The sequence below is a fragment of the Anguilla anguilla genome, chromosome 11 (assembly GCF_013347855.1).
Source record: "Anguilla anguilla isolate fAngAng1 chromosome 11, fAngAng1.pri, whole genome shotgun sequence".
NCBI lineage: Eukaryota > Metazoa > Chordata > Actinopteri > Anguilliformes > Anguillidae > Anguilla > Anguilla anguilla.
Genome location: NC_049211.1, coordinates 35,632,172 through 35,653,337, shown reverse-complemented (window position 1 = coordinate 35,653,337; position 21,166 = coordinate 35,632,172). Strand labels below are relative to the sequence as shown.

The window sequence follows — 21,166 nt, the reverse complement described above, 5'->3', positions numbered from 1 at the left end:
TTTCAATGTTAGTTTTCATGTACTACTTAGAAGACACCAAACCGCTTAAAACTGCAACAGCCAACCAGGTCTAAGTAAACGCAGTGCAAATTCAACACCAGAGGCATCCCCACAGCTAGAGATTAGCAATAGCAACAGACTTCGGAAAAGGTCCATGGATATTAAGGCAATATATCACTCTCATAATTTACCCTCAAATGCAACGAGTATTTTATATAAAGAGCAAAAGACAATCAAAGATATTTAGTATGCATATGCTGTGTCATAGAGAAAAATGTGTAAACATTTTACTAATTTGTATTATTTAACTTATTCATCTATTGAATAAAGTATTTAAATACTTTACATTAATATAAAACAGTTGACTTGCTCTCTGGATAAAGAGCCATGCTTTAAGTTTTAATTTTTTAAAATTTCTTCTGAAAGCTAATGACAGGACAAATGTAGCCGTTGATTGTAACATCATACAAATTGAAAGATTGTAGTCGAACTTCAGTCTGACATTAAGCTGTGTTTAGAAAAATGAACAGATGAATAAAATATTCAACACAATTCAAATCAGAAAGTGATGAAGTAGCAAGCTAATATTGTCCGTCAGATATCCCAAGGAAAATGACACTCTGTAGGCCTCACCCAAGCAAACGGTCTAGGTAGAACACGGTTAGCAAAGAACCTTCTGGAACACCTGAGAGGAAATAGTTATTCCCCCTTTTGTTGTGAAAACGAGTTACAGAGCGTGCTCATTTATATAGCTACAAGCGGGAAAAAATAATATTTGATTTGACAGTTTTCTTCTTTTAAGTCATTTTGCTGTAAGCTGCAGTGACCACAGGGAAACTGTACAGCGTTTTTTTTTTTATCGTAGAAACACCCCGGCTTTTGCCGTGCGGTTTTACTGAAGTGACGGAGCAGGAAAGCGGCGAATAGTGGCGAGTGGTACAACCGAGGAAGCCTGCGGTCCTGGACGACACCGCGGAGCCGTTGGGCTCGTCGCTGGAGGCTCGGCTGGTTTTAAGCGGTTCGTTGCCATCTCGTTGACATGGCTACGGTGTGTTTCACTCTCGCTAAAGGACGAGCGAGAATAGTCTGTCGTTTTCCCGACAACGACACAAAAATGTTGGAACAAATGCAAATGGTAGACTAGAAGTATGTGGCTGTTTTGTGTAAGGGTGACGTTACAAAAATGCAAAGGACATTTCGAAACTGAAATGCTTTTTGTTGGGGAGAATGGAATGGAATGTCTGCTACACACGGAGCTATTTTTTTTGTTGAAAAAAGATTTATTTTTTTGCTTTTTCGCAATGCTGCTTTTTCTTTTGATGTGTTTTGTATCTTTTTTTTCAAAGAAATTATTTTATTTTTCTTTTGTGGGATTCAAATTCACTTGAAACATTTTTTAAAATTTGTGTTTGTTACTTTGTTGAGAGAGGATCTTTCAAAGGAAAGTTTCACTGAGTATAGATTTTTGGTATGGAAAACTATATTAGACTTCACAGGAATTTTATTCTTTGGAGTCTTTTGAAGTTTGTCAGTGGTTCATGCTGTTCATGGAATTCATTTTTAATTCATGCATTAATTGTTTTGTTTTTTTTACTGTGCATCACGCTGTTCAAATTTTCTTTATAGTTTTTCTGTTTTTGTTTTTTAAAAACCTGATCATGTGGAGACGATTTGCTCTTTCACAAACATTGGCACTCGCAGATGCAGAATGAGCAGATCAGTCACCCGCCATTCCTAAAAATTGTTGCAGCAAAACATCACGCCACTGGCCAGCGTTGACCAATGGGCCGCCTAGCTGATCTTCTATAGCCAAAAATGTAATCTGTATTTGCTACATGTGAGGACCCGTGCACATTTTAAGATTTTAGGGCGGAAGATCTGTACTGTATTTACAGACTGAACAAGTGCTTGGGTAGGCTGCGATGCTAGATAATGATCGCCCGATAAGAGATGTATACGTCGAATGCAATGTGTACAAAACGGCCGGTCGAAAGCGTTTGGAAAAGAATTCCACGTACTTCCACACAGATTTGCTCAGCTTCTTTTCAGGACGAATTTAGTTCTCTGTAAATTTGAAATCAAAGCTACCGTTAAAAAAATCTGAACAACGGGGAAGGTACATACAGATTGTTTAATGGTTTAAAAAAAAAAAAAAAAATCATGAATCAATCATATGCCAAGTTTGGCCTTCCTTCAGTCCAATGTTTTAATAACAACAAAAACAGATGTTGAAATGTCCTCTTCAACAATTTTGTTTTATCAAAATGATCAACTTTCTATGCAATCCGTGCAATACTTCATAGAACATTTTTGGAGTAATATCACACATCGTGCTTTACGGGATTCTGTAACTCTTGAGTATGTCTGAAAGAGGCTCGGGTCTTGTTTTTTTAATTTTTTTAATCAGTGCTAATTTGAGGCATGTTCACAGATCTTTACATGATCTGAATGGCTCATTCTGTTCACTGAATGAGTCATCAGTGGATCCGCACGCTATAGGGATCAGTGACCCTGTGCTCCGGACCAGTACTGAGCTTGGATAGGGGAGTGTTGATGGTGATCACGTGACATTTCACCACGAACGCTCCCCCCAGTCACAGTGGCAGCTGTTCAAGGCACTGCTGTTTCCCCCAGCCATTTTCTCCAGGCCCTGCTTCGAACAGGGCCAGACCAAGAGCAAAAGTTTGTCTTGCAGGTTTAAATAAAGATACTCCGTGTACCAAGCAGGTGGTGGGGGGAACCACTCAGAAATTAACATAACAAATTTTGTTTAAAGGCAAAGCGGTAAAGAAACTTTTTTTTTAGGACCGAGCACCAACAATCTCTTGGTCAGTCCGTAGAATCTGTTTGAGACCGTAACAGGTCCTATGTAAGCCATCTCTGCAGTTCGTAAACTGACCCAACCCAATCCAAGCCTCTGTCACTTCCCTTTAATGGAACTGTCCTGATTTTAGCTCTCAGACAAATGTCCATGTTTGGGAGCATTAAAGGGAATGCTTTACTTAAATATGCAAATCGTGTCATTCTAATACATAGTTTTATTAGAAGGCAAAATAGGGTGTGGCCGAGAGTGTGCTATGATGTAGCCACGCCGTCATGAAATAAGAAAGCCGTTGTAATGAAAGATAAAAAAAGAAAAACAATGCGGATGAAGTGCAGTACTCACACTCCGTACCCATCTCTCTCCCTTTCTCCCTCCCTCGCTCGCTCACTCCATCTTTCTCTCTGAGGTTGTGTGTGTTTGTCTTTGTGGGTGTGAGTGTGTGTGGTTATGTGTGTACAAGTGTGTGTGTGTGTGTGTTCCTTACCAAAGACTATGAAGCCAACCACCAGTCGGGAAGCTGTCAATCAAATTGTTTTTGTTGGAATATGACCAGGTTTCTTAATGTGTTGTTTTCTGTTTTTTCGCTATAATAAACAATGTCCTCTGTGAATAGCCCATGAATGGGTCCTCACATGGAACCCTCTTCCCAAAAAAATAGCTATTGTTCTTCCAACAGATTGTAGAACCTGAGGTTTTTCTGTCACTGGAGATTAGAAAGATGTATGTGCCACATTCACAAACAGGCAAAATTATTGTTCAGACGGTCAAACTGACCTGTTCCAACCAAACCAAAAAGAAAAACCACAATTATTGTACATGAGCAGGAAAAGGTTAACTGCTAATTGCATTTAGGGACTCAATTTCCTCCTTTTTATGATGTTAGGATCACTATCCCCCATAGCTGCCAAACATTCATAATTATAGACCCTTTTTCCAGTGCATCTTCAAAGAGAGATAGAATATACTTTAAAAAATGTGAAATGACCTATGGAAATGTTCACAAGATTCTGGAGGAAATAACCTCAGCCAATAGTAAGAACTCATCTTTAGAGGCGTCCAATCACAGGTCACAGTGAGGGTGGTTGAGTGTTTGTCTCTCGTGTGTCCCCGATGTGGCCCTCTCGGATCCAGCCTCCCCTGATCTAGAGAAACAGCAGGTTCTCATTATCCTCGGTTCAGCCATGTTTGTATAGCTTTAAGGGTTTCTTTAACCGATTCAAATGTTTCGCTGCTACTTAAAAGGATGTGAAAATTAGTTTGTGATGTGCTTAACTATACTGGTTGTTCAAAGCAAAGGAAGAGAAGGTGGAATATCTATGCAAAGAGACCAGAAGGAGGAAGGAGTTCAGGCAGCTTTAACTACCCAAATTCAAAAACAGAACAGACTTCGTGTTTCTTGAGTGCTTTCCAGCAGTTACAAGCTCTTCCAACGCACTGATTTTTGGATGTCAATCTAAACTGATTTTGAGATGAAGGCCATGAAAGTAGCTTTTTAAGTGGTTCGACCGTAGGTGTGGCTAATGCTCAAGGGAAAAATATCTTCTTGAAAGAACGCCCTCACAAAGAGGTAGTATCCAGACTAAAAACAAAACACTTTCCACAAACATCGTACTAATTTGAGTGCATTTGTCCAACAGGCCTTCCAAAAAAAAAAAAAAGTCATTCAGCCGTATAAATAGAATCAGTATATTTGGCTGGTGTTCAAGTCACTCTGTTAAAGGGCCAGAATCTCGGATCTCCAGTTCAAATGCATCACGTTTCTAGGAGTGAAATATGAATAAAGGTGGAGGCAAAGGCTTTATAGGAAGTAGCGTTCGTGTTGGCGTGCTTCTGCAGAGGAGTACCCGTAGAGGAAGAACAGGAGGGATAGTGTTGCTAATTCGTGGTCACATCGTTCCTCGGGTTTCACGGCAAAGCAGTAGAATAAAAAAAATCACACAACCGCCTCATCTCTCTCAATGCAGCCGTTTCAACTGTCCTTTCTTATTTATGCCAGAACTGTTTTTTTTTTGTACTAAGCTGTTAAATGATTGATTTGTTTTTTTTTTCCTTTTCTGTGCCATGAAATGTTTTCTTTGTTGCGCTTGTTTTGTTTTCATTCATGAAAGAAACTACTTTTTAAAAAAAATGTTTTTATTTTGACTGAAATGATGTCATGTTTTCCTTTTTTTAATTAAAATCCTGTTTTTCACATTTGGCCCAGTGTGTTTTATTCCGGGATGGAACTCCGTGATCTATGCTTCATTCTATTATTTGACTGGAAATGTCAAAGAGTGTTATATTTTGTTCCCCCTTGACAAAGGAAACCTGGCAACCAGGAAAGATACTTACCCACACGCTTGCAGTATAGGTCTACCCACAGAACATATCCATGTCTCTCCTGCTTGTTGGGCACCACTGTGGCTAATTAGGCACCATCCCGCCTGACTCCAGGACAAACCTGGCACCGGGACCACCTGGATTTGGCACACTGCACAATGGGCTATGTGCACGTGCAGTTTCGGTGATCACATGGCCACTGTAGTCTTATCATCTTGCTCTTAGCCGACAGGAGTGGAAGCTGGCAGGAGTGTCTGCTGTTGTAGCCCATCCGCTTCACTGTTCACGAGGGACTCGCCCGGCTGGCGAACAGCGGTTGCGGTCACAAGCCTCAAGAGAGCAAACAGCTTCTCTTCGCCCCCCCCCCCCCCGCCAAATCGACGCTGGGGGTCGCAGCCATGGTAAACGCACCGGACATTCAAAATTGGATCACGCTATTCGATATCCGAAAATGAATCCGGCGTTTGAAGCTTTATGACGGATCACGGCCTGCTTCCTCGAACCCTGTTCTCCACGCCTCCTCCTCTTCCTCGGGGTGAAAGCTGGACGGCCTTAACGATATGGCAGATCCGCATAACAACTGAACATGCTTTCATGTGCTAGGGTATTAAGTAGCTGATGAAGCAGAGCCTGTAGTGGAGGGGTGAGATGTGGGGGGTCCTTGAGATGGACCCCCCAATTTAGGGTGTTGCCAAAACAAAAGGCATTCGATCACCACGGTCTGGGACCCACAAAAAAACACTCAAAAGAACTCATAACAGACACCACACAACGTCTTAAGGCATTTATTTCCACAAAAGGTTTTCTTTCTTTTTTTTAAACTAGATTTTAAAAAATGGATAATAAAAGATACAAAATGTATATTAAATACAAGTCTTCCAAGAAACGGTGTACTTAAGACGTACGTATATGTATTTATATATATATACAAAAGCTGCAAATTATCCTGCAAAAAACTTCTAGAAACAACCAAAAAGGGCCTGGATGCAACAATAAAATAAACATATTTATTCTCCAGCCCTCCTCTTGCCCTTAAAGTGGTGACACTGTACTGCAGGAGACAGCTGCCCAAAGCTGTCTGTCCGTCCTACAGATCAAATCCGATCTTCATATACATCATATATTAGAGTTACTACTACTGTACTGTACTGTACGGACGCTGAGGAGCGGAAATACCGCCTCGCTCTTCAGAACCAACATTAAACAGCGAGGCTTTTACACTAACTCCTCAAGTAAAATTAGAGAACCGATTTCTGAAATAAGAAAAGAATCAAGGTAGGTCCACAACCCCCCCCCCAACCGCTGCTTTTCGCACGAGCGGGTTATCCGGCCTCAACGCTATAAAAAAATACACGTGTGCTTGTCCTACAAATTTTCTGAGAAATAACAACTTCTTTTCGATTTTAAAGAGCTTCGGAGTCGACCGAGCCAGCTGCTGGAAACGTAATTCTGATCCTGAGAGTGACGGTTTCAGACGCCTGAAGCCAGCGGCCAAGTTACGCCGTCGCGCGAGAGGACATGCAGGTCCGGCCAGCCGGTGTTCGTCGCCCCCTTGAGGTCGGGAGGGGAAACCGCATGCATTCTGTACGACCGCTCTCACCACTAGGAAGGCTAACCATAAAAGGGGCCTAGGCTACAATGAGTAACACTTCCTGCACGGTTGGATTCACGAACTCATTTTTCCATAAAAAAATATATATTTATGGCCCGAAGACGTGATTCAAGAATGGAGTGTGGGTAAAATGGCTGTGTGTAAACCGTACATTGTAGCGTTATAATTTACTCGTAATAGCAGGCTGATTCCGTAGTGGGCGGGGTCAAAGAGGCCCAGGGGGCCCCAGTGCAAAACTGGCAGTGTCTCAGATCTCCAGGGTGTGATGGCAGGCGCCCCATATGGAGGGGGCACCGGGTCATGGTGTCAGACTGCTTCCCCCCCCCGCCCCCCATCTCTAACCCTCCCTGCTAGGAGGGGGATTGGCTGAGGGGTGCAAGTTAGTCGGAGATGGGGGCGGGAATGCGACCGGCTCCTCCCACTTCAATGTCAATTCAGCCAATTGCATTCTGTTCCGCAGCTGCTCTTGGAAATCACAAGAGTTTCCGATTGAGGATCTCCCACACCATTCGCCTCCGGAAATAGGGCATATGTTTCTGTGGAGAGGACAGGGACATTTACATCACTTAGAAAGGATTATGATATTATCATTATTATATTTATTATTATTATTCCTATTATTAAAATAATAATTAATTAATGAATTCAAAACCAATCGCAGCTGCATGCAGAAATTCCCAGGGTTCGAGCAGCTGTTACACTGGTCACGTTTTCCTGCTGATGGGATGGACCACTAAATAATCAGCTTTTAGAGCACTGTGCTGCATTAGTGATTTTTAATAATCTTTTGTTTCTCTTCTTTTTTTTAAAAATATGGAGTTCTATAGCTTTTTTTATTGGCTGCATTTCCAGTGCTACTGAGCATGCCCACCTGAGTGAATGTGATTGGTCGGTCTTTGGTGATGTATTCTGCGTATTTGCATGTGAACATGCCACAGTCGCTGCCGTTCATCTGCTGCGGGATCTCCTGCAAAGGACAGAAGGGAAAGAATTATTATGTTTAGATCAGACCTTCCTCAAACACACTTTTTACGCTCCTGACAACAGGACCTCAAACACACTTTTACACTCCAGACATCAGGACCTTAAACACCCTTTTACACGCCTGACAACGGGGCCTCAAACACACTTTTACATTCCTGACAACAGGACCTCAAACACACTTTTACACTCCTGAAAACAGGACATCAAACACACTTTTACACTCCTGACAACGGGACCTCAAACACACTTTTACACTCCTGACAATAGGACCTCAAACACACTTTTACACACCTGACAACAGGACCTCAAACACTTTTACACTCCTGACAACAGGACCTCAAACACACTTTTACACTCCTGACAACAGGACCTCAAACACACTTTTACACTCCTGACAACGGGACCTCAAACACACTTTTACACTCCTGACAACGGGACCTCAAACACACTTTTACACTCCTGACAAGGGGACCTCAAACACACTTTTACACTCCTGACAAGGGGACCTCAAACACATTTTTCTGCTCTTTTCCCGCCTCCCACTAACTTTCTGAGTGACAGAAGATAAACCCCTCTGGAAAATAATGTACCACTCAATGAGAAGGGATCTTTAGGTAAATGCAGCTATCTGAGGTCTACCAGAGTCTGAGGGGACAGAACAGCAATACCCACACTGCGCTTCATGCTTTGAAGGACCCAGTCAGAGGTGTCCAGCTGTTTGCCTTTTTTATCCTGACTTTCCTGTTCCAAGTACTTCCTAGAGAGAGAGAGAGAAAGAGAGAGATTCAAATGTTTTATATCCATAACCTGATAAAAGCTAACCTTACAGCAGCAATCTTCATTATCAATTCACTGAAAACAAGTAAATTAACAAAATACTATGCAAAAACAAACAACAAACCAGGAAAATGTGTTACCATATTCATCCTGGTTTATCATGAACTTCTCAATGAAACCTAATTATTTGAGCTCAGGAGATATGAGTCAGTATAAACAACAGCCCCCTAGTGGTCTACGATTTAGGCTACAGTTGTTCCTTCAGAAGTCAAAAGTATATCAGCAGAAAAACCTCAGCAACAAAGAAAACTGATTAAAGTAAGCACATTAGTCACTACTGAATATCCATTGACTGAATAATGTAAACACATTAGTCAGTACTGAATATCCATTGATTGAATAATGTAAACACATTAGTCAGTACTGAATATCTGTTGATTGAATAATGTATGCACATTAGTCAGTATTGAATATCCAGTGATTTTTATAACTGTGGGGCCTGGCCTGCACTTATCTTTACAATCAGTGTGTCCGGGACAAACCCTGACACCCATTGGCTGTCCCTGCAAGTGAAGAATTCCAATAGCCCCCCCCACCGCCCGCCCCACCCCCACTTCTCGCTGCAGACACTCACAACAATACCCTGCAGGCTTCGTCATTGATGCCTCCCATAGAATCAAAGTACGTGACCCTCTTCTTCCTGAAGTCCACCACCTGAAACCACAGAAGAAGAAAACAGCTGTTCTTCAAGGGCTGCAATTGATGGCCTTTAGCGATCAAACAAAGTTACTGCCTGAGCTTCAGAGTGACTGTGGAGTGAGTGAATGAGTGCGTATGAGAACAAACATAATCCTCCTCCTACATAATAATAATAACAATAAGAATAATAATAATAATAATTTCATTCAATGTGCTCAGCTCCATATTTACTCTGGATACTCAGTTTATGCGCTTGCTCAAGGCTACAACAGACCCGCTGAGAACAGAACAGAACGGAACGGAGGGGACGCCGGGCACTCACGGAGAGGCACCAGTGCACCCCGAGGTGGACGGGCACCAGCAGGATGTCGGAGGCGAACACGTCCACCTTCTTGGTCCAGCGGCGGACGGCGGGGAAGCCGGCGCCGCGGAGCTTGGGGTAGAAGAAGGTGTTGAAGGTGTAGACGGACGGCAGGCCCGGCCGCTGGCTGCGCTCCACCAGCATGTTCATGTAGAAGTTGATCACCTGAGGGAAGGGGGGGGGGAGGGGGGGGGGGGTATTAAACCGGCAATCCAGAAATGTATTCATATTAAAACATTGTGCATTTGACACCTATACCTTTTCACGTAGCTCTATCGATTCAGTGTGTTTTTCTCCTCTATATCCTCCTCAATCCCACCCAAGTATTCAAACGTGATGATGCGCACACAGGAACGTGCATGACGAGCGCAAAAGAGCAAGCGCCCAAAAACGTCTTTAAAATGGGGTTCGATAAGTTGCTCTGAGGTTTCATATGTTGCTCTGAGGTCTGATAAGTTGCTCTGAGGTTTAGTATGTCGCTCTGAGGTCTGATAAGTTGCTCTGAGGTTTCATATGTTGCTCTGAGGACTGATAAGTTGCTCTGAGGTTTAGTACGTCGCTCAATATCACCACGTCAGACAACATTGTTGGTTGTCTCTAGGCAGTCTTCTTTCACCAAAATACATTACTGCTAGATTATCTTCTAAGAAAATAAAGCACTCGATGTGCTCCCTCGAGTGGTCGCACTCTGGAGCCTGGGACGCGTTACCATCGGGTTCCATTACCCCTCCCCCCTCTGCACTCTCTCTGAACCCCAATCTGCATCTTTTCAAATGGTGAATTGGGCGGAACCAGGCCAACTCTCGCTCTGTCCAGGCACAAACAAACAGCCGTTCTCACTCACTCAAAGACACACTCATTCTGTGACACGCGACTGTGTGTGCGTATGTGCTGTCTCTTGTGAGCGAGTGAGCGTAAGTGAGTGAGTGAGTGAGTGAGCGTGAGTGAGTGTGTGTGTGTGTGTGTGTATGAGGCGTACATATGTGTGTGTGCACTGCAGTACCTCATCATTGAGCCAGTTGAGGTTGTTGAGGGTCTGGATGTCCTTGCGGGTGATGGTGAGTCTGAACCCCTCACTGAGGACCTCGTCCTGACTGCCACCCCTCAGAGCCTGGCTCACCTGCAGCTGCATGGCCTGAGCACAGAGAGAGCACTATATACCACCTGAGCACAGAGAACACTATATACCACCTGAGCACAGAGAACACTATATACCACCTGAGCACAGAGAACACTATATACCACCTGAACACTGAGAGCATAATATACCACCTGAGCACAGAGAGCACTAAATACCACCTGGGCACAGAGAGCACTATATACAGTACCACCTGAACAGAGTTATCAATTGTGTGAACAGAGGCGGTGGTATAATTCACCTGAAAACACACAGTATGATAAGTCCCAGTGACAAAGACCAATAGATCACCCAAACGCACACATCATTCCATTCAACCTTTTCTGAAACCCCCCACCCAGGCGTCCAGGGCACCCCCATCACAAATTAAAAAAGGGTCATGTTCAAAAAAAAAGGTTTTACATTTGGAAATACTTTCCCAAATCTACTAAGAGTCATTGCACATCTGGCCAGGGACCCCCGCCCAGAGTAAAGGCCAGGGTTTCCATCCCCGCAGGCCATTGGACGGAGGGTTTCAGACGCTCACAGAAAGACACAGGTGCAGGAGAAAGGGCCTCCCCGTCGTAGCGCGGCGCGCTCTACCTCTGTGAGCTCGGGGAACTCCGGCTCCTCCGGGGCGGCTTTGATCTCCGCGACGACGGGCGCCAGGGGAACCTCCTTCTCTAGGGGGACGCGAACCTGCAGCTCCACGCCGCCCCGGCCCACGTGGCCTTCCTCCGAGAGGCGCTGGGAGGAAGAGGAAGGGGAGCGTGAGGAGGAGCGCGCTGCCGTCGGCGCTGTGCCGGAGTGGAGCGGAGGCGGGAGAGCAGCCGTACCTGTCTGAACAGCCGCGCGGTGAGAGCCTCCTGCTCCTCGATCAGCCTCCGTCTCTCGCGAGCGCGCGAATCATACAGACTGGTGCTGCGGAGGGAGGGAGACGCGTGAGAGGGGCACTGCGACTGGTCCAGCGTGATTAGTGTAGTGTGATTAGTGTAGTGTCATTAGTGCAGTGTGACTAGTGCAGTGTGATTAGTGCAGTGTGACTAGTGTAGTGTGATTAGTGCACTGCGACTGTTGCAGCGTGATTAGTGCAGCGTGATTAGTGCAGTGTGATTAGTGCAGTGTGATTAGTGCAGTGTGATTAGTGTAGTTTGATTAGTGTAGTTTGATTAGTGCAGTGTGATTAGTGCACTGCGACTGGTGCAGCGTGATTAGTGCAGTGTGATTAGTGCAGTGTGACTAGTGTAGTGTGATTAGTGCACTGCGACTGTTGCAGCGTGATTAGTGCAGTGTGCCTAGTGTAGTGTGATTAGTGCAGTGTGACTAGTGTACTGTGATTAGTGCAGTGTGATTAGTGCAGTGTGATTAGTGTAGTGTGATTAGTGCAGTGTGACCAGTGCAGTGTGATTAGTGCAGTGTGATTAGTGCAGTGTGATTAGTGCAGTGTGATTAGTGCAGTGTGATTAGTGTAGTGTGACTAGTGTAGTTTGATTAGTGCAGTGTGATTAGTGCAGTGTGATTAGAGTAGTGTGACTAGAGTAGTGTGATTAGTGCAGTGTGATTAGTGCAGTGTGATTAGTGTAGTTTGATTAGTGCAGTGTGATTAGTGCACTGGGACTGGTGCAGCGTGATTAGTGCAGTGTGATTAGTGTAGTGTGATTAGTGCAGTGTGACTAGTGTAGTGTGATTAGTGTAGTGTGATTAGTGCAGTGTGATTAGTGTAGTGTGATTAGTGCAGTGTGACTAGTGTAGTGTGATTAGTGCAGTGTGAATATTGTAGTGTTATTAGTGCAATGTGATTACTGTAATGTGATTAGTGCAGTTGGATTACTGTAGTGTGATTAGTGCAGTGGGATTACTGTAGTGTGATTAGTGCAGTGCGATTACTGAAGTGTGATTATTGTGCAGTGATAAGTGCAGTATGATAAGTGCAGTGTGTTTAATCGGCGTAACTCACAGTTCTTTGATCCACAACTCGGCATGGAAACATGGAACACTGCAGAGAGAACATAACAGGTGAGCTGTGTACAGGTGAGAGAGCAACAGGTGAACAGGTGAGCAGTGTACAGGTGAGAGAGGAACAGGAGAACAAGTGAGCAGGGTACAGGTGAGAGAGGAACAGGAGAACAGGTGAGCAGTGTACAGGTGAGAGAGGAACAGGAGAACAGCAGAGCGGTGTACAGGTGAGATAGGAACAGGAGAACAGGTGAGCAGGGTACAGGTGAGAGAGGAACAGGAGAACAGGTGAGCAGTGTACAGGTGAGAGGGGAACAGGAGAACAGGTGAGCAGTGCACAGGTGAGAGAGGAACAGGAGAACAGGTGAGCAGTGCACAGGTGAGAATGGAACAGGAGAACAGGTGAGCTATGTACAGGTGAGAGAGGAACAGGGAAACAGGTGAGCAGTGCACAGGTGAGAGTGGAACAGGAGAACAGGTGAGCAGGGTACAGGTGAGAGAGGAACAGGAGGACAGGTGAGCAGTGTACAGGTGAGAGTGGGACAGGAGAACAGGTGAGCTATGTACAGGTGAGAGAGGAACAGGAGAACAGGTGAGCAGTGTACAGGTGAGAGAGGAACAGGAGAACAGGTGAGCAGTGTACAGGTGAGAGAGGAACAGGAGAACAGGTGAGACAGGGGAACAGAAAAGCAGAAGAGGTGTGGGGGAACAGGTGAACAGGAGTAAAGGGTTCCAGGGGGACAGGTATGACGGGAACACACTCACTACATCACTTACCTAGAGGCATCTTGCTTCTTCCCCGGCTGTTCCTTCACAAAAATCAGCGAGTCTCCGTTTGGATCTGCAGCACAGGAAGAAAAACATCTTTTCAAAATCAGCCAATCGCATGTCCCCTGCACGGGGCCTTATTTACCCACGATGCTATGGGAGACATGCCTTTGCTTTCAGTGAACTTTTCCTCTTCATTTCCCCAACTTCCTCTTTAGTTGGGAATACTCAATCCAAATGATTCCAATCACGCACACTCAGGAATGAGTGAAGTTACAGCTACAGCAGGCAAGCCAACCTTCTCAAGAGCTGCAAAATCACAACACCCACTGACCCAGCCCAAAGAGAAAGAGACACACCCCCCCCCCCCCCCGCCCCCACCCCCCCCCCCATCCACAGTCAATGCTCCTATGTTCATTCTAGAGAGCAAGCTCAATCAAATTTTCTTTTCTTCTTTTTGGCATTAGATAGCACCGGCGATGCAGGTGATTACACGCAGGATCTATTGTTGAAACCCTTTCTTTCTCTACGCATCTAGCTATGTGCAGTCCACTGTTATGTGAACGCGCAAGGTCAATCTCACTGTTGACTGGTTCACAATGTGAACCAGCCTATCTGATTGGTTCATGTTGCGATCCACTGCGAATGTGAGTCCATCCCAAGGGCATATGGCACAGGGAGGAACCCCCCATATTTACCCTTCTGTAACTGATGACAGATCCATACTGGCCTGTACTGCAGATCCAATAAATTCTTCCAGGCTTCAAAAACATTCCGGGCTTCTAGAACATTCTGCGCACTTTTCTGTGTTTACAAGGAACTTCCTTGAGTAAAAAGGAAAGGTCTCCCACCCGAGACCATAGTAATAATTAATTAATTAATTAATTAATTAATTAATAAATAAATAAATAATAAATAAATAAATAAATAAATAAATAAATAAATAAATAAATAAATAAATAAATAAATAAAATTACTGAGATCCTTGTGGAAGCCTAAAACAACTGAAAAACATGGCATTCACTCACTAAACCACCTTTAATATTCTGTATTTAAATAAAAATACATTTCACATCTTTAATATTTTCCATTTAAACATCAACTTTCGAACAACCCTTAATAAGCTGCAATTAAACGTCCATAACTGTCAAGCCGCCGTTAATACTCATTAGCATTCGAACGCAGTTAGATGCTGACCTGAGGACAGGGCATTGTGGGACCAGTCGCCCTGCTGGGCGGGGCTGGCTGCAGGTTCGGGGGGCTCTGCCGGCGCTGCCCCGGGGCCGGGACTGGAGAGGGGGGTCTCGGCCCCGCCCGACCCGTCCCTGGGGCTGGGGAGCACGCTGGAGCCCAGGCTGGACTCGGGGCGGGGGCTGGAGGGGGCGCTGGCACCCTCGGAGGACCCGGCGGGGTGGGCGCTCTGGAGCAGCCGACGGCTGGAGCTCAGGAAGCTGGTGCTGAGAGAGGGAGGGAGAGGGGGAACGAGGGACGGGGAGGGAGGGAGGGAGGGAGGGGGGGAGGGAGAGGGGGAACGAGGGACAGGAAGACAGGGAGGGAGAGGGGGAACGAGGGACAGGAAGAGAGGGAGGGAGAGTGGGAACGAGACACAGGAAGACATGGAGGGAGAGGGGGAACGAGGGACAGGAAGAGAGGGAGGGAGAGTGGGAACGAGACACAGGAAGACATGGAGGGAGAGGGGGAATGAGGGACAGGAAGAGAGGGAGAAAGAGGGAGAGAGGGAGGGAGAGAGATAGACACACATAAATACATACATATATTTACACATATGCATGTGTACGAGAATACACCCATATGAGTAAAATGTGTAAAAGTATAAAACAGCGCGTCTTATTTGCCTGGTCCAGCACACAAGCCTGGGTTTACATGGTACTCACAGGTCTCTGTGGGAGCGCAGGCCAGTGCAGGACGTCCCGTCCCGGAACAGGGCAGACTGACCCTCCGACACCATGGTCAGCAGCTGCCTGTACACCTCCTTCTCCTCCATCTGCACGGACTGGACGGGACGGGCACAAACACACAGGTGCAGAAAAACGCACACACACGTACACGCACAAACACACGCATTAACATAGCACGTATACAACAGGCAAACAAGGCACAAGCACACACAAGAGGGCTGAGCGGCAGTTGCACATCCACACCAGTCCCTTGACAATGCAGACTCAGGTGTAGTGATGGCGATAGTGCTCATGTGCAGTGTGAGTGTAGGGCAGGTGTAGTGATGGTGATAGTGCTCATGTGCAGTGTGAGCGTAGGGCAGGTGTAGTGACGGTGTAGTGCGAGTGTAGGCGGGTGTAAACTGACCTCCTGAGCTGTGCAGTGGGCCCTCCTGCGCCGGAGGCGGGCTGAGCTGGAGTGGGAGGGGCTCTGCACCACACGGATGGGGAAGGTCTTCTCGTACATGCTGGTGAAGGGGCTGCCTGCGCTGCCCCCGGTGGAGGCCGGGGAACTGCAGCCAGACAAGGGGGATTATTTCCACATTCAGGCGCAGCAAATGAGATGAAACCAAGCAGAGCAGCTTCTAAGTAGTAGAGCCAACATGGTGGCCTTTCAAGACAACCACAACTAAACACATAAGCCAATTACAATTAAACACACAGGCACACATTCAAACCTGGAGCTAGTGTTATTGGTGTACTTTTTAAAGTGCTGTTTACAATTCTATACAATTTTAAAGGCCAGTTCAGATCAAGAATTTGTGACACGACGAGTTCTAACAGCTAACTCTGCACAACTCATGGTTTGCAAGATTCTAAACGGACCTGTTCACACCAAAGCGACCAGATGAGACGTTGCTACGGTTACCATAGCATTTCTATCCTCCTCCTCGTTTGGTTACTCGTAACTCGTACGGCAAATGTCTCTAATATCCCAGCGTGCATCTCTCACCTGACCCCACCTGCTCCAAAGTTCTCCCGGTCAAAAATGACCACAAGACTACCGCGCAGTGCCAATTGCGTGCGGCATACGCCCAATACGCGCGGCACATTTCGCAAAATAAAAGTTCCACCTCCATCGCACTGCAAAGCGCTCTTAATCTTGCTGAGAAGGATGTGCGAGCCAAACGGTGGGGCAGTCTGCCGAGCTGCGATTGGCTGAGAGACAACAGCGAGCACGGCGTGCACCGTTCTCATCAACACGACGATGCTCGGTCGCACGAAAGCGAGAGAGTTAAACTGACCTGGGCGAGCGCCGCGGCGTCAAGTTGAGGGTCCTGCCCAGGCGGGGGGAGGGGCACGGTCTGGGCGCGAGGGCGGGGGGCAGCGTCGCCGAGTGCCCGTTGGTTTTGGGCGCCTCCCCCCGCGGGACGTCCGCGTAGGAGGGTCGCCCGAAGGCCCGCGGTCCCAGGACGGGCCTGTCCATCCTCAGGGGCTCTGCGTGAACTGGGGAGGGGGGGGGTGGGGCAGAGAGAATTAGGTAACACCCCCACATACAACCAGGACACAAACATTACACAACGGGGATTCCCCATTACAGTGGCGACCTATGTCTCTGATGCACAGCTTCCCAAGCCTTTTCTGTCAGGCGCCCCCCTTGGGAAATTCTGTAACAACATTGGACAGAAATTACTTTTTGTTCCAATGAACTTTTCCCCTCCCGCTTGAACCCTGACAGGGAATATCCAGTAAAACATGTACCCACTACTGTACGTGCAAACTGTCTACAGTAAGGCATCACATAATTAGCACTTTAAACAATAACTTGGTTGACAAATTCAGTCTGAATCAGAGGCCCTTGTGTGGTGTTGTGGCTATGCGTTATGTAACCTCCATCGCTGGTGCAATGATGTAGCCCGAGAGAAATGCGACTAATTGCAGCACGGCAATTAGTTTCAAAATTTAATGAGGCCGTGTCATTCATTGCACCAGCTACAGGTTCACACGCACACACAAACACAACACAGGATCAACTTTAAGAACAATGGGTTATAAATGCCAAAAGTGCCAAAATAACAGTGTGCAGCAAAAAAAAGGTTTAAATTTACTTTAAATCAAGAGAGGCACATTCATGAAATTATGGAGATAGTTTTCAGGGAAAATTTCCCTCCCAAATTGCTCTACTACAAACTGTTAAACAGGAAGTGAGGAGAAGCCATTAGGCCTGACCTGATTTGCAGCTTTTCCATGTCAGGGTACTGGAGGGCATGATGAAAGTCTCCCTGAGTGAACCAGGTGTCCCCATCTGGAACTGAAGGCAGAAAAGAGAGGGAAACATTTACACCACTTCCAGGCTCAATGGCAGAGCGCCCCCAACTGGATGCTATCGGTATATATATTTAACATCTGTATTTCGGTTCGTGTTTAGCATAGTCAATTTTCATCCGTGCTTTAGCGATGTTGCGTGTAGCACCGAGCGGTCTGGGAATGCTGCTGGGCAGGTCTGGCACTGCTTGGGTGGATGTTCCCTCGCAGTGTAAGTGGCTCTGGATTAGCGTGTGCTAAAAGAACACAATGTCTCACACGCTAATGGGTTCAGTGCAAGCAGAACCCCAGTGTCAGCCCCAGAGACAGGGCAGCCCCGGTGGTTCCCGTACCTCAGTCTCCGCCCACGAGGGCGTGGCAGGACGGGACGCGGGCGAGGCCTCCGGAGGGGGCGCCAGGGGTGGGGGGCCAGGCGAGGCGGGCAGGATGTTGCTGAGGGAGGGGCCCACGCTGCTCTTCACCCACGACGCCACGCTGGAGCCCTGGGTCTTCACACCTTTAGCAGCAATCTTCACGGTGTCTATCCAGTCTCCTGTCCGAAAGAGCGGGAGATCACTTATTATCAACGTTACCCTCATGGATATTGTCAATACTTTATTAATGACCGTGGTCCTTGTAATCAAAGTGGAAAACCTGGGTGTATAAACTCATCAGTTTCATACACCAATCCCTCATTAATAGCACTAGAGCAGCGAATATTTGGCCAAGTGCCTTTTTAAAACTGTCCCTCATTGAATATGATTTATGTTTTAGGGGTATGCAGTAACCTGTTATACCCACAGAACAGAGACTTGTGTTCAGGGGGTATAAACTAGTCGTACAGTTACCACAAATGTGTACTCTGTCGATCACGTCTGTCTCGTTTGTATCTTGCACAGCGCACAGACAATATCTGCGGGTTAGCTAAACCAAGCGACAAGCGTGGGGAAAACATTCATACTTTGATTAACAACTAAATTATCATATGCAAACCACCATGCAATTTTACCCAAAGTTAGTTGCACTTTCGCTCTGAACCAAATGAAGACGTCTTGGCTTACCCATTCTGAATTTCTTCACCACTGCGTCTTCTTGATTGACAGCCTCCCCGTCTTCCACACTTTTCAGCAAACGGACAAATTCGAGATTAACAATACATCCGTACAGTCGCGTGTTCATAGGATTGTGGCAAGATTTAGCAACAGCGTACATAGCAGAATGCTATTGAAATCAGACAGCATTAGTGGCGAATACTAGTTTAAACTCATTTGTTTTAAGGTAGTGTTAGCAAGCAAACTGCATCTAGTCTGTGAAAAAATTACCAACCTAATGCAAGTCTGTTAACCCAATTTAACATGTCTTGTAATATCGCACGAGAAAGCGCCCAGCTACACTGACTAACTTTGTAATTCAACGTAACCTAGCAAGTAAGCTCACGTAGCTCATTTATATACTTAGCCAGAGATTTCAGTAGTTAAAGTCAGCAAACGTTCCGTCTATATACACGTTCTATACTCATTAGCTAAAGAATACGCGATCATCATCAAGCTGGCAAACTAACGGAGTTCTCAGTCAACTCAGAATGACTGACACTGTAACATTAGCGTTTAACGATAACGTTAGTGTTTCACAAGCACGGCTAAGGTAGCCGGCATCTAACCACCCAGTACATTACTGCTATGGTTAGAAGACCAAGTAGTTACACGAATTATTACTTTTTACATCACCTAAGCACTTACCAATTGATCTGTCTTTTTCTCCTGTTCTGTCCATCTTGCTGGACTCCCTCTCCCTGGTCGTTCGCAGGCGCTCCGTTCCGGAGGCTGGCAATCCCCGTTCCGATCCATTCGTACAGTTTATTAAACATGTTTTCGTGGCGTCAAAAAGTACCTCAACACCAATTACCGTCGCTGAGAAAGGTGCAAAAGTTGCTGGTGACGCAAATAAAACAAATGCTAGTTAACGTTATTCTGCCAACGCAGTCCAAAGCTCTGGCTAACGTTACGCATTCGCATAACCAAATTCCGTGTAGCCGGCTAGCCACCTAGCTAGCCGAGTAGCTACGTTAAGTAAAGAGCGAGATCAATTTGGATTCTCCAGTAGTTTTAGCTAGGCTAAGCTAACTAACGCTAGCTAGCCAAGCTAGCTAACGTTGAGCTAGGCGAACACAACGAAGAGCTCTCCAGATATTATCTTTATACTGACGGTTAATTGACTTGGTTTAACTGAACTTTCTAACTGTATTTTCGTCTTCGACTATCTTTACCGGGGTTCTCACCTCATGAAATCCCTCTCAAAACAATGTGAATTCGAAAAAACGCTGCAAAGAAACAGAAACGATAATCTCTCCCGCTTCTTCCTCATTCAAAACCACAACATGGCCGAAGAACACGTATAAGCAAGAGGCGATTTCATTGGACATCGTCGATCAAAGGACTCCAGTGTGTTGCTTTATGATTGGCTGGCCTCCGTTTGTCGCTGAATTTGGGCCATGTTTTTACACTGTAAGTGCAACATGCAAAAGGGGCATGTGATGAAAAAGGGCATGTGGAAGAGCTTCTAGCTCTTATTTTGGTTTCTGATTGGATAGTGTCTGCGCGGTCCTCTTGATTTCGCACCATAGTCGCGTTCTGGAAATAACATCAACCACAAAAAACGATTTTACAAAATTCTGTTCACTCAAGCTTTGTGGTCTTCTTGAGCAAGGCTTAGGCTGTTAATTTATGAGAATAATTGCAATCAGGGATCATGAATTCAATCGTGACTCTTAACCACCTCTTCTGATCGAAGATCACCTGGTGATGGAAACTAAAGAAATTAATAGTTTTCAAAACAAACATAGTCAAGCTTAAATGTAAGGAACTTTCACCATGTCTTCTCAATGTTTATATGATTTAAATTTCCTTCCAACAAACAGTGTGGTCACAATATTGACCAATATAATAATACAATATAATATCTAGCATAAAATGTCAGACATTACGGATTGCCCCAGCATGTGGGGGCAAATGTAACATCATCATGAAATTGTTGAAATAACATTAAATACATCATCCCCATAATTAATGACAACACTTAGTCTTAAAACAGTAATTTCAGCCTTACTGTGCAATTAATTAAAGCAAATTTTTCCATATCAATTTATTAGTAACGTTGAAACGAGCTTTTTTTTTTTAGGAGTTTAACCTGTTTAAAACATTTTTTTAAATATTGACCATTAAAAACTTTCAAAGTATTTTTTATGTGTCAAACATAGTTTTTAAAGGGGTGGAGAACATTGTTCCCAGTATGTTCCCAGTAAAGGTGTAGTATTTTCTGTAAGTTTGGAGAAATGCACGAGAGTGCTAGATTTTGAAAAATAATCGGGTCGGCAAAGAGGGAATCAATGCATAATGAGAATCACATCTCGCTTATTTCTGACTGGTGAAATTTTAGGTGTTACAATTGCCCCCGGTCTCCCCTAGGGTACTTTTTACTGGTAAATGTGGTAAATTTCTACTAATACTAATCCAAAACTAATAAGGTGGGTTGCCGTTATTGCAACAAA

General features: G+C 45.4%; 1 protein-coding gene across 2 annotated transcripts; it reads right to left on the bottom strand.

The window, feature by feature from the left end:
• Window positions 1-5,912: 5,912 nt before the first annotated feature.
• Window positions 5,913-20,016, bottom strand: si:dkey-21c19.3 (sentrin-specific protease 1). Of its 2 annotated transcripts, XM_035383660.1 has the most exons (19): window positions 19,898-20,016; window positions 19,359-19,550; window positions 18,681-18,739; window positions 17,973-18,172; window positions 17,545-17,626; window positions 16,620-16,821; window positions 15,743-15,887; window positions 15,313-15,431; window positions 14,615-14,874; window positions 13,427-13,490; window positions 12,651-12,689; window positions 11,530-11,614; window positions 11,297-11,440; window positions 10,580-10,711; window positions 9,538-9,741; window positions 9,151-9,230; window positions 8,412-8,496; window positions 7,627-7,722; window positions 5,913-7,291 (listed from the first exon to the last, which is right to left on the bottom strand). In XM_035383660.1, the coding sequence occupies exons 2-19, from the start codon at window positions 19,484-19,486 to the stop codon at window positions 7,229-7,231; spliced, it is 2,187 nt and encodes a 728-aa protein (XP_035239551.1). In that variant the 5' UTR covers window positions 19,487-19,550; window positions 19,898-20,016; the 3' UTR covers window positions 5,913-7,228. The 2 variants fall into 2 exon arrangements, with proteins under 2 accessions (XP_035239551.1, XP_035239550.1); XM_035383659.1 differs by having other exon boundaries at window positions 19,359-20,015.
• Window positions 20,017-21,166: the final 1,150 nt, after the last annotated feature.